The sequence below is a fragment of the Dasypus novemcinctus genome, chromosome 7 (genome assembly GCF_030445035.2).
Source record: "Dasypus novemcinctus isolate mDasNov1 chromosome 7, mDasNov1.1.hap2, whole genome shotgun sequence".
NCBI lineage: Eukaryota > Metazoa > Chordata > Mammalia > Cingulata > Dasypodidae > Dasypus > Dasypus novemcinctus.
The window spans coordinates 125,923,271-125,936,246 of record NC_080679.1 but is presented as its reverse complement, the minus strand read 5'-3'; the positions used below and the strand labels follow the sequence as shown (position 1 = coordinate 125,936,246).

Genomic DNA, 12,976 nt, shown 5'->3' with positions numbered 1-12,976 from the left:
ACTGCCCAAAGAAGAAATACAAATGGTGAAGAAACACATGAAAACATGTTCAATATCACTAGTGATTAGGGAAATGCAAATCAAAACTACAATGAGATATAATTTCATACCTATTAGACTGGCCACTATTAAAAAGTTGGAAAACTGAAAATGTGGAGAATGTGGAGAGAGAGGAATGCTTATTTGCTGTTGGTGGGAATGCAGAATGGTACAGCCATTGTGGAGGACTGTTTGGCAGTTCCTAAGGAAGTTAAATATAACTTGCCACGTGACTTGTAATACCACTGCTACATTTATACCCAGAAGAACTGAAAGCAGTGACAAGAACAGATATCTGCAGAGTGATGTTCACAGAGGTGCTACTTATGATAGCCAAAAGTTGGAAACAACCCAGGTGTCCATCAACTGATGAATGGATAATCAAACTGTGGTGAATACACATGATGGAATATTATACAGTGCTAAGAAGAAATGAAGTCAGGATAAGACAACATGGATGAACTGGAGGACATTACGTTGAGTGAAGCAAGCCTAGACACAAAAGGACTATATGATTGTCCTGTTATGAACTAAATATATTATGTAAACTCATGGAGTTAATAATTAGAGTATTAGAAATTAGAATGAGGGTAGATAATGGAAAGCTAATGGTTGTGCCAAACTGGTTAAAAGGTTGCTTGTAAATCTTTGGAAATGAAAGTGTTGAGAGCACAACATGCTATTTGTAACTAACAGAGCTATTATATGGATATGACAATGGTTGAAAGGGAAAGTCTAAGGATATTACTAGAAGAAAAGCTAAAAAATGTAAATTGGGACTAAATAACGTTATAATAATAAAACCTCATGCAAAATATGAATATGGGTGATACTGCATATATGACTGTTTTTTTTTTACAAAATATAAATACAAATAAACTAGGGAAAAGGAAACCAAATAGCAGCTATGTATGGCAGGGGAAGCAGAGAACGATTGACAGGTGATGAGTTTTTTTTGTTCGGTTTTTGCTTTTTAGTATTGTTGTTATTGTTGCTGGAAAAACGAAGATGCTCTTAGAATGACTGGAGGGAAGCGGACTTGGCTCAATGGATAGAGTGTCTGCCTACCACATGGGAGGTCCAGGGTTCAAACCCAGGGCCTCCTGACCTGTGTGATGAGCTGGCCCACGTGCAGTGCTGATAAGACACAAAGAGTGCCTTGCCCCCGCAGGGATGTCCCCTGCGTAGGGGAGCCCTGTGTGCAAGGAGTGTGCCCCATAAGGAGAGCCGCCCAGTGTGAAAAAAGTAAAGCCTGCCAGGAGTGGCACTGCACATACAGAGAGCTGATGCAGCAAGATGACGCAACAAAAAGAGACACAGATTCCAAGTGCCACTGACAAGAATACGAGTGGACAAAGAAGAACACACAGCAAATGGACACAGAGAGTGGACAACGGGGGTGGGGGAGGGGAGAGAAATAAATAAAAAATATATCTTTAAAAAAAAAAGAATGGAGTAATGAATGTACAACTATGTGATTGTATCAAATACCATGGAATGTACACTTTGGATGGATTTACGCTTTATTAATATGTATCAATTAAATCGATTTGTTAAAACGTGGATGATGAATTAAAAAAAATAAGCTTTGTGAAATATAAGAATGAACTAAGGCTCTTCTTCTAGAACATGGAAAGTTAAGACCCTAAGAATAAAACATTCCATGCAAAAGAACGCTGAATACAATTATCTGTCTATTAAAATAAATCAAAATAATTATCTAAGGAAAAACCTGGCCCTTCTCACATGTACAGAGGTTGGTATCCTGGTTTTCAGGCACAGCAATTTCTCTCAATGGAATATAAACCCCACTTTAATTAATGATTAAGAACTATAATTCTACTTTTCATTGGTTTTGGAGAATAGTTCACACTAGGTGCTTCAAAAAATATATATAACCTCTTAAGAGAGAACCCACAAGAAGAAATCTATGTGTAGAGGCACACAAAGGGAGGGTGGCCACTCACAAATATGCTATGGCTGAAGGGTAACAGTCTTCTGGAATAAGCAATTTGACACAAAGAAAAAGAAGTTATACACTCTTAAGAGGAAAAAGACAGTGATTATAAATTCCATTTTAATAAAAGGAATGGGGAGAAACGGACTTGGTCCAGTGGTTAGGGCGTCTGCCTACCACATGGGAGGTCCGTGGTTCAAACCCCGGGCCTCCCTGACCCGTGTGGAGCTGGCCCATGCACAGTGCTGATGCGCACAAGGAGTGCTGTGCCACACTGGGGTGTCCCCCGCGTAGAGGAGCCCCACATGCAAGAAGTGCACCCTGTAAGGAGAGCTGCCCAGCGCGAAGGAGAGTTCAGCCTGCCAGGAATGGTGCCGCACACATGGAGAGCTGACACAACAAGATGACGCAACAAAAAGAAACACAGATTCCCATGCTGCTGACAACAAGAGAAGCGGATAGAGAAGAAGATGCAGCAAATAGACACAGAGAACAGACAACGGGGGTTGGGGGGGGAAGGGGGAGAGAAATAAATAAATAAATAAATCTTTAAAAAAAATAAAAATAAAAGGAATGGGGGCTGGCTCGAGCCAAAATGTTAACTGGTTTCATTTTGTGTTTTATAGATGAAAATGTATAATGATGCCACTAAGTGATGAAAAAGTGCATTAACACAAGGCAAAGTGAGGGGAGTGCATCTTTTAAAAGCATGATCATCATAAAAGTTAAATAGACAAAAGCTACTTTTCCTATAACTTCGTCTTCATTATGTAAAATAAAAATTCTCAAGGTATTGTCTCTTATGGTCTGTAAAAATGAACTTTATAACATAAAAATACCACCTTGAAGAAAAACAAAGTGAACATTCTACTTCAACCAATTTTCTCATCAGATATAGAACTGTTGAAGTTTTTATAAAAATACTGATATTTAGAGGAACTTTTCAGAACGACTATGTCAGCAGCACTTACAAGTTTATTTCATTTGTTGAAAATCCTGACAAGGTATTTTCAAAATAATTTATACAGAATAATTTACCCTAACTCAACAACATCAAAGTTTTATTCACTTACCCTTGCATAGTGAAATTCAACTCCATAGAGTTCTAAGGTACGTGCTGTGTTCAGATAATTAAATTCTGCTTCTGCAGGAGATAAGCCTCTGTAAAGACATTACTAGGTTAAAAATTATATCAATTACAACTATGGTCAAACTAGAAAAAGGTTATTTATCTGGAAAAAACTTCACATTCAAATCAAATCTTTTACGAAAGATCATGTATGACTTGAGAAATGTTGGTCATCTAGCCTTTTTATAAGGAATTGATATAATTCCTCTTAATTCTGTATGATTACTCCTCTTAGTTCTGTACAGTAACATTAATTTATGTGAAGGACACATTTTCAGTGACCTAAACCATTCAGAAATACAAGAATATGACAAATTTTAGAAGTCCTTACCTGTTCTTATAGCTGTTACAAGTTCACTCACTCTGAGACATTACTTCAAAATTTGGTCCATATACCATCTGTATTTAAATCACAGAAGGTGTTTTCTCAAACATAAAGATTCTGAGCCAAGCTCGAGAAATGCCTCTCCATGTGTGGTACATAGACAGATGCTGACTCGTAAGTATAGAAATTGAGTGTGTCAGGGATATGTATAGAAATTTGGAAGATAATTTTATATCTGTTGAATCTACCAGTAAAATAAATAGAACTCGAAAATTTTTATGTCCTTATTTCTCCATTTAAAATTTTAAATTGCTCATTTTTATTTTATTTTTCAGAAGTATCATTCCATGACAGATTGGAGGAAAGATTGGTCTGACATTAACAGTCTGAAATAGCAAGTGTGAGATGGGGTCCAAACGGTTTATAATTACTGAGTGCTCCAGGTGATTCTTATGAATGCAAGTTTGAGAACAACTGCTCAAATGGAAAGGTTTTAAAAAGAGATTTATGTTTGTTGCATACACAATACCAACAACCTTGGCTGCCTGATCCTAACAGACTATTCAAAATAAAAATAAGCAAACTATAAAAGCAAAGATAGCAACCTTCCATTTACTAATACTGAGGAAGAACCCTAAAGTCTGACATGACAATGCATGATAATAACGCGTGACTAATTAACAAAAGGAGTTATACTTCCATTTTCTATAAAATTCAATTAAGTTAAATACTCCCCCACAAATAAACTGGATGATTCTATTTCTCATTTGTTCAGAGATTTAATTAAAACCAAAAAGAAATATATAATTAATATCTCACTAAATGTATAAAACTTTTTCTCATAGACTTTACTATTGGTAAATTTTTAAAACCTTCTTTATCTTCAAACTCTTGCTCCAATTATGCTGTGTATAGAATTTCTCTTCTAAATAATATTTACTTTTAGATCAAAATAGCCCCTTTCCCCACCCCTGTTAGGACAGTCTACTAAAATTCTCACTGATTAGACTTACTTGTAGGGGTCAGCAAACCTTTTCTACAGAGAGCTAAAGAGTAAATATTTTACACTTTTAGGCCACAACCTCTTTGTTGCAACTACAAAACTCTGCCACTGAAGTGTGAAACTAGCCACAGACAATATGTAACCAAATGAGAGTGTCTGTGTTACCAAACAAGTTTATTTATGAACTTTTAAATTGGAGTTTCATAAAATGTTCATGTGTCATGAAATATTATTTTTCTTTTGATTGTTTATGAACCACTTAAAATATACAAACAATTCTGAGCTCATGGTCCAAGCAAAAACAGGCAGTGGGCCATAGGTTGCCAGCCTATTTTAGAAACATGAGCCATTACCAAATCAAAGTAAGGTTTCTTAAAAATAAGAGCTAATATTCTTCAGTGCGTACCACGTGCCAGGCACTGTTCTGAGCACTCTCTTTATATAAACTTACAATAACTCAAGACTTAGATATGCTTATTATCCCTAATTTATAGAGATGGAAAGATAAAAAGGGACAGAACAATTTGGCTAATGTTGTAAGACAGTAAGTAACCTCACCAGGGTATCAACCCAGGTAGTCTGACTCCCACGTCCAGACAATGCTGCATATTAGCTATGAGTATTCTGAATTATGAGTGTTCAGAATTCATGAATATTGTGAATTACGGTAATGTGAAAAACCAATAAACAATATTACTATCTATTCAAAGATATATTTTCCCTTCTTTAAAAAATTACGTTGGGGGGAGCCAAGATGGTGGCAGAGTAAGGAGCTCCTGGAGTCAGCTTGTGATACATAGCAGGTGGTCAGCCAGAGCTACCTAAAGCACCTGTTTGGAGGACCCAGGAGACCAGAGGAGTATTCTCCAACATCCTTGAGAGTGTGGAAGGAAGAGACTGCCCATCTATACAGAAGATTTGTGACTAGAGCCCTCCACACTGTGGAGGTTGGTGCCTATGGTGAGCAAGCTGCCTCAGGAGCTATTCCATGGCTGGAGTTGGAAGCTCCATTATCCTTAAAAAAGAGGGGAGGAAGACACGGTGTGGCACCGACTTCAGCTATTGATTGGTGGATTTGGCGGGCTGAAGTAGAATCCTAGGAAGAACTAAACTTTGAGCCTGTCCAGGTCAGAGGGAAGCCAGTGGCCACCATTTTGACTCCGCCCTGGGCAAGAGGGGAAGCGGGGGTGAATGAAAATCACAGTGCTTGTAAGGACCAGCTTCTTTCCTCCCAGGTTGGTTTGCAGGTCTAGCCTAAACCCCAGTCCCACCTCCGGTAGGGAGGAAGCTAGGGGTACCTGCACCACCTCTCTGGGAAGGTGCATGCCAATCCGCACAGGCCGGTGCACATCCTACTCTAGGGGCGCAAACTGCCTCAGGAGCTATTCTGTGGCTGGAGTTAGAAGCTCCATTTCCCATAAACGGTGGACGAAGAGTCAGTTGTCCACTGAACTCAGCTATTGATTAGTGTACTTGGCTGGCTAAAGTATAATCTTATAGACAACTGGGGTCCGAGGCTGTCCAAGCAGGAAAGAGTTGGTAGCTGCTATTTTTGATGGGAAGACTGGCTGACTGAAATCCAGTAAAGTTAGGGACTGGTTTCTTTCCACCAAGATCAGACTGCAGCCCTAGCCTAGGCTTCAGCCCTGCCTCCAGCAGAGAGGTAGCTGGCAGGACCTGCACAGGCCTTCCAGGCAACTGCAAGTGTTCTCTGCTGGCACAGGCTGAATAGCTGGACATCTGGGGTTGCATCTCCATACTCCAAGAGAATAGCAGAGGAGCTGGGCATCCTTGGCCTCTCCAGGCAATGGCAGGAGTTTTCAGGCCAGAAAAACAGGTTTGTTGAGTGCCTTTGAGCCCATCTCCACCTCTGTCCCCCCATAGGATTAGAAGGGGGCTGGTGTTCCCTCAACCTCTCAGGGAAACTTCAGGCACTTTTGGCTTCTACAAGCCTGACCATTGGATACCTGTGGCTCCACCTCCATCCCCAATAGGACAAGAAATGGACTGTGTTTGCCCAGCCTCTCTGGGTAACTGCAGGTGATTCTGGCCCACACAGCCTGGATTGGTGGGTACTTATGGAACCACCCTCAGCCTCCAATAGCAAAGAAGGGGGCTGGTGTTTCCACAGCCTTTTTGGGCAATGGCAGACCTTCAGCCCGCATGGACTAGACTACTGAATGCCTATGAATCCACTCCCACTCCCAATAGGATAGGAGGGTTCTGGTGTCTCTACAGCCTCTCTGGACAATAGTGGGTACTTTCAGCCAACTGAACTGTTGGGCGACTATGGATCCAACCCCATGGCTTAATAGGATAGAAGGGAGCTGGTGTTTCCTCAGCCTCTCCAGGCAATGGCAGGTATTCTCAGCCTAAAGGAACTGAACGTTGAGCTTCCACAGAACCACCCCCACCACCCAATAGGATAGGAGGGGACTGGTGCTTCCTCAGCCTCTCCAGGCAATGGCGGGTACTTTCAGCCTATAGGACTGAACTGGTAAGCACTGGTGGTTCCGTTCCCACCCCCTAAAGGGCAGAAGGGACAGGACTCCCTCAGCCTCTCAGGGCAACTGCAGGCATATGTGGCCCAGAGATTAGATTGCTGGGCAATCTAGAGAGTCCATTCCCACTCCTGGCAGGGAGAGGGTCTGGTGCTACGTCAGTTTACCTGACCAACTGTGGTCATTCTGGACCCACACAGCATAGATTACTGACAACAACTATAGCTCCATCCCTGCCTAAGGTAGGGGAGGAAGGGGTGTGAAGCTTCATCAGCATCTCCAGGAGACTACAGACATTGTTGTTGTGCCCAGCTTGGATTATTATACATGGCTGCAGCTCTGTCCCTACCCCTGACAGAGAAGAACGGTGGGAGAAACTTCATCAATTCCTGGGGCAAAGTGGGCAGCTTCAGCCTCCATAGCTTACTGCACCAACTACATCCTTGGCTCCTAGTACACAACCAGCAAGGGAGAAAAGACAAGAAATCCTGAAACTAAAGGGAGAAACTGCACCCATAAATAAATATATCTAGCAAGCCAGATGGGGAAAGAACAACAAAAAAATTACAATCCATACCAAGAGAAAGAAGAGATGGCCCAGTTAAAGGAACAAGATAAGGCTGCAGATGACATAAAGGAGTTGAGACTACTAATCTTAGATGTTCAAACAAATCTCCTTAATAAATTCAATGAGATGGCTAAAGAGATTAAGGATATTAAGAAGACATTGGTGGGCTATGATGTGGACCATTGACCATGAGGTGCAGTGGTGCTCAGAGATGTATTCACCAAATGCAATGAATGTCTCACGATGATGGAGGAGGTTGTTGTTATAGGGGGAGGAGTAGGGGAGGGGGTATATGGGGACCTCATATTTTTTGAATGTAACATTAAAAAAAAAAAAGAAGACATTGGGAGCAGTGCCACTGCTGCCGTGGTTGCCCGGAGAGGCGGAGGGGCCAGGAGGCTGGGAAGAGCCGTCGGGGCTTCCGAGCCAGTGTTCCTGCTGTCTGTGCCCTTGTTGGGGCTGTCAGGGGCTCCCCACGGGCTGCCGCTCACAGTGGAGATGCTGCTCTTCACCTCCAAACCCTTCGACCAGGATGTCAAGAAAGCAACCAGTGAGATGAATACTGCTGAGGACTGGAGCCTCATCTTGGATATCTGTGATAAAGTTGGTCAGTCTCCTACTGGTCTTAGAAGTATACTTCTTGTGGGAAGCGGATGTAGCTCAATGATTGGACTCCTGTCAACCATATGGGGAGCCCTGGGTTTGCATTCCAGGCCCTCCTTGTGAAGGCAAGCTGGCCCATGCCTACAGAGAGCTGACAGCCCGCACGCCCATGGAGAGCTGACGGCCTACGGAGAGCAAGATGATGCAACAAAGGGAGACAAGCAGACACAGAAGAACGCACGGTGAATGGACACAGAAAGCAGACAGCAAGCAAGTGGCAAGGGGGGGCTAAATAAATCTTAAAAAAAAAAAATACATTGGATAAACGCAAAAGAATTTGAAAGCATACATAAGCAGACCTTATGGATATGAAAGGTGCAATAAATGAAATTAAAAATATACCGGAGGCATATAAAAGCAGATTTGAGGAAGCAGAAGAAAGGACTGGTGAGTTTGAAGACATGGCCTCCAAAAGCGAATGTAAAAAAGAACAGATGAAGAAAAGAATGGAAGAAATTGAACAGGTCTCAGGGAACGAAATAACAGCAAGAGTTGTGCAAACATACGTGTCATGGGTGTTCCAGAAGGAAAAGATAAGGGAAAAGGGGCAGAAGGAATATTTGAAGAAATAATGGTGGAAAATTTCCAAACCCTATTGAAGGACATAGATATCCATATCCAAGTAGCACAACATACTCTCATCGGAAATCCAAACAGACCAACTCTGAGATACATACTAATCAGAATGTCAAATGCAAAAGACAGAGAGAATTCTGAGAGCAGCAAGAGAAAAGCAATGCATAACATATAAGGGATACACAATAAGATTAAGTGCCCATTTCTCATCAGAAACCATGAAGGAAAGAAGGCAGTGGTATGATATATTTAAGATACTGCAGGAGAAAAACCTGCCAGCCAAGAATTTCTTACCCAGGAAGATTATCTTTTAAAAATGAGGATGAGATTAGACTATTCACAGATAAACAGAAACCAAGAGAGTTTATAACAAGAAAGACCAGCATTGCAGGAAATACTAAAGGGAGTGTTACAGCCTGAAAAGAAAAGACAGGAGAGACAGGCCTGGAAGAGAGTCTAGAAATGAAGATTATATCAATCAATGTAACTAAAAGTGTTAAAAATAAAATGAAAGATAAAGTGCAAAGATAAAAATGGATGAAATAAGAACTGCCTTTATAGTAATAACATTGAATGCTAATGGTTTAAACTCCCCAATCAAAAGACACACACTGCTGGAATGGATAAGAAAATATAAGCCACCTATATGCTGTCTGCAAGAGACCCACCCTAGACCCAAGGATACCAACAGACTGAAAGTGAAAGGTTGGAAAAAAATAGTCCAAACATGCAGTAACAAAAAAAAAACACAAAAAACCAAAAAACCAAAAAACCTGAGGTAGCTAGACTTACATCAGATGATATAGACTTAAAAAGCAAAACTGTTTTTAGAGACAAGGAAGGACATTACATATTAATAAAAGGGATGATTCACCAGGAAGAAATAACAATCATAAATATAGATGCACCTAACCAGGATTCCCCAAGATATATGAGGCAAACACTGGCAAAACTGAAGGGAGAAATGGACATCTCCACAATAACAGTTAGAGATTCAATACGCCACTCTCAACACTGGACAGAAGATCAATGAAGAAAGAGAGAGCTTGAATAAAATGATAAATGGACTAATACTGACAGACATATACAGAACACTGCACCTCAAAATAACAGGATACACATTCTTTTCAAGTGCTCATGGGTCTTTCTCCAGGATTGACTATATGTTGGGTCACAAAGCAGATCTCAACAAATTCAATGAAATCAAATTATACACAGCACTTTCTCTGATCATAATGGAATAAAGTAAGAAATCAACAAGCAGCAAATAAAGGGAAAATTCACATATATATGGAGATTAAACAACACACTCTTAAATAATCTGTGGGTCAAAGAAGAAATTTCAAGAGAAATCAGTAAATATCTTGAGACAAATGACAATGACAATACAACATATCAGAACCTATGGGATGCTGCAAAGGCAGTATTGGGAGGAAAATTTATAGCCCTCAATGCTTACGTTAAAAAAGAAGAAAGAGCTAAAATCAATGACCTAACTACACAGCTGGAGGAACTAGAAAAAGAACAGCAAAATAATGCCAATTCAAGTAGAAGGAATGAATTAAGAAATATCAGAGCACAAATAAATTGAGAACAAAAAAATAACAGAGAGAATTAATAAAACCAAGAGATGGTTCTTTGAGAAGATTAACAAAATCAACAAATCCTTAGCTAGACTAAGAAGAAGAGAGAAGATGCATATAAATAAAAAATGAAAAGGGGACCCTTACTACTGACCAAACAGAAATAAGAAAGACCATAAGAAGATATTATAAACAACTTTATGTTAAAAAACTAGACAACATAGATGAAATGGAAAAATTCCTAGGAATGTACAAACAACCTACACTGATGCTAGGAAGAAATAGAACATCTCAACAAACCATTCACAAGTAAAGAGATTGAAACAGTCATCAAGCAGCTCCTCAAAATGCAAAGCCCAGGACCAAACGGTTTCACAGTTGAGTTCTACCAAGCATTCAAAGAAGATTTAATACCAATCGTACTCAAGCTCTTCCAAAAACCTGAACAAGAAGGAGCACTACCGAACTCATTCTATGGTGCTACTATCACCCTAATACCAAAGCCAGATTAAGATATAACAAAAAAAGGAAATTATAGACCCATTTCTCTAATGAATACAGATACAAAAATCCTCAATAAAAAACTTGCTAATTAAATCCAACAACACATTAAAAGAATTATCCATCATAATCAAGTGGGTTTTATACTAGGCAGGGAAGGCTGGTTCAACATAAGAAAATCTATCAGCATAATGCACCGCATTAAGAAATCAAAGAAGATTCACTATTCACAGATGATATGGTTGGATATCTAGAAAGTATCAAAAAATACACAACAAAGCTGCTAGAGCTAATAAATGATTTCAGAAGAATGTCCGGATATAAGATCAATATGCAAAATCAGTGGTGTTTCTATACACTAATAACGCACAATCTGAGGAGAGAGTCAGGAAAAAATTCCATTTACAATAGCAACTAAAGGATCAAATATTTAAGAATAAATTTAACCAAGGATGCAAAGCATTTTGTATTCAGAAAACTATAATGTATTGCTAAAAGAAATAAAAAAAGACCTAAATAATTGGAAGAACATTCCATACTCATGGACTAAAAGACTAAATATCATTAAGATGTCAATTCTACCCAAATTCATATACAGATTCAATGCAATCCCAATAAAAATTCCATCAGCATTTTTTAAGCAAATGGAAAACAATTATCAAATTTATCTGAAACAGTAAGAGGCCTCAAATAGCCAGAAACATCTTAAAAAGGAAAAGTGAAGTTGGAGAACTTTCACTTCGAGACTTTATATCATATTACCTAGCTACAGTGGTAAAAACAGCTAGGTAGTGGCATAAAGATAGACACACAGACCAATGGAACAGAATTGATGGTTCAGAAAAATCTATGGCCAAGTGATTTTTGACAAGCCTGTCAAGCCCCCCAGTTGGGGCAGAACAGTTTATTCAACTAATGGTGTTGGGAGAACTGGATATCCATAGCCAAAAGAAAGAATGACCTCTATCTCACAGCTTATACAAAAATTAACTCAAAATGGATCAAAGACTTAAATATAAAAGGAAGTATAATAAAGCTCCTAGAAGAAAAGGTAGGGAAACATCTTCAAGACCTGGTGGTAGGTGGTGGATTCTTAAACCTTGTAAAGAAAGAAAACATGGATAAATGGGACCTCCTCAAACTTAAACACTTCTGTGATTCAAAGGACTTCATCAAGAAGGTGAAAAGGCAGCCCAGATGATGAAAGAAAATATTTAGAAACCACTTATCCGATAAGGGCTTGGTTTCCATTCTACATACAACTCAACAATAAAAGAGCAGGCAATTCAATTTAAAAATGGGCAAAAGGTTTAAACAGACATTTCTCCAAAGAGGAAATACAAATGGCCAAAAAGCACATGAAAAATGTTCTATGTCACTAGCTATTAGGGAAATGCAAACTAAAACAATAATGAGATAACATCTAACTCCACACAGAATGGCCATTATTTAAAAAACAGACAACAATAAGTGCTAGAGAGAATGTGGAGAAATAGGAATACTCCTTCACCTTGGGTGGGAGTGTAGAATGGTGCAGCCTATGGAAGACAGTTTGGCAATTCCTCAGGAAGCTAAATATATAACTGCCGTATGATCCAGCGATTCTTCTACTAGGAATATATCCATTAAGAACTAAAAACTATGACATGAACTGACATCTGTGCACCAATGTTCATAGCGGTGTTATTCACAATTGCCAAAAAATGGAAACAACCCAAGTGTCCAGCCACCAATAAGTGGATAAACAAAATGTGGTATATAACATACGATGGAATACTACGTTGCAGTAAGAAGAAATGAAATTGGGACACATGTGATAACGTGGATGAGTACTGAAGACATTATACTAAGCAAAGTAAGCCAGACAGAAAAGGACAAACATTGCATGGTCTCATTAATATGAACTAAATACAATAATAAACACAGGGAATTAAAACCTAGAGTGTAGGTTATTAGGTGGTAAGAGGAGGGTTGAGAAGAACTACTGATGCTTAATGTATGTAAAAGTTTTAATGAATTTGACTGTAAAAGTGTGGAGATGGATAGAGTTGATGGTAACACATTATCATGAGTAGCAAGTGGTTTATAAATGGGATTGTGGCAGAAAACGGTAGTCTGGGGAAGTAAATGT

At 39.4% G+C, this 12,976-nt stretch overlaps 1 protein-coding gene across 1 annotated transcript in view; it reads right to left on the bottom strand.

Annotated features, from left to right (window-relative positions):
- The window catches only part of PTPN4 (protein tyrosine phosphatase non-receptor type 4), a 251,341-nt gene that overhangs the window by 102,207 nt on the left and 136,158 nt on the right, over window positions 1-12,976 (bottom strand). Inside the window, exon 9 of the mRNA XM_058301151.2 lies at window positions 3,070-3,157. Within this exon, the coding sequence (XP_058157134.1) occupies window positions 3,070-3,157 (88 nt within the window). The remainder of the gene's footprint in view (window positions 1-3,069; window positions 3,158-12,976) is intronic.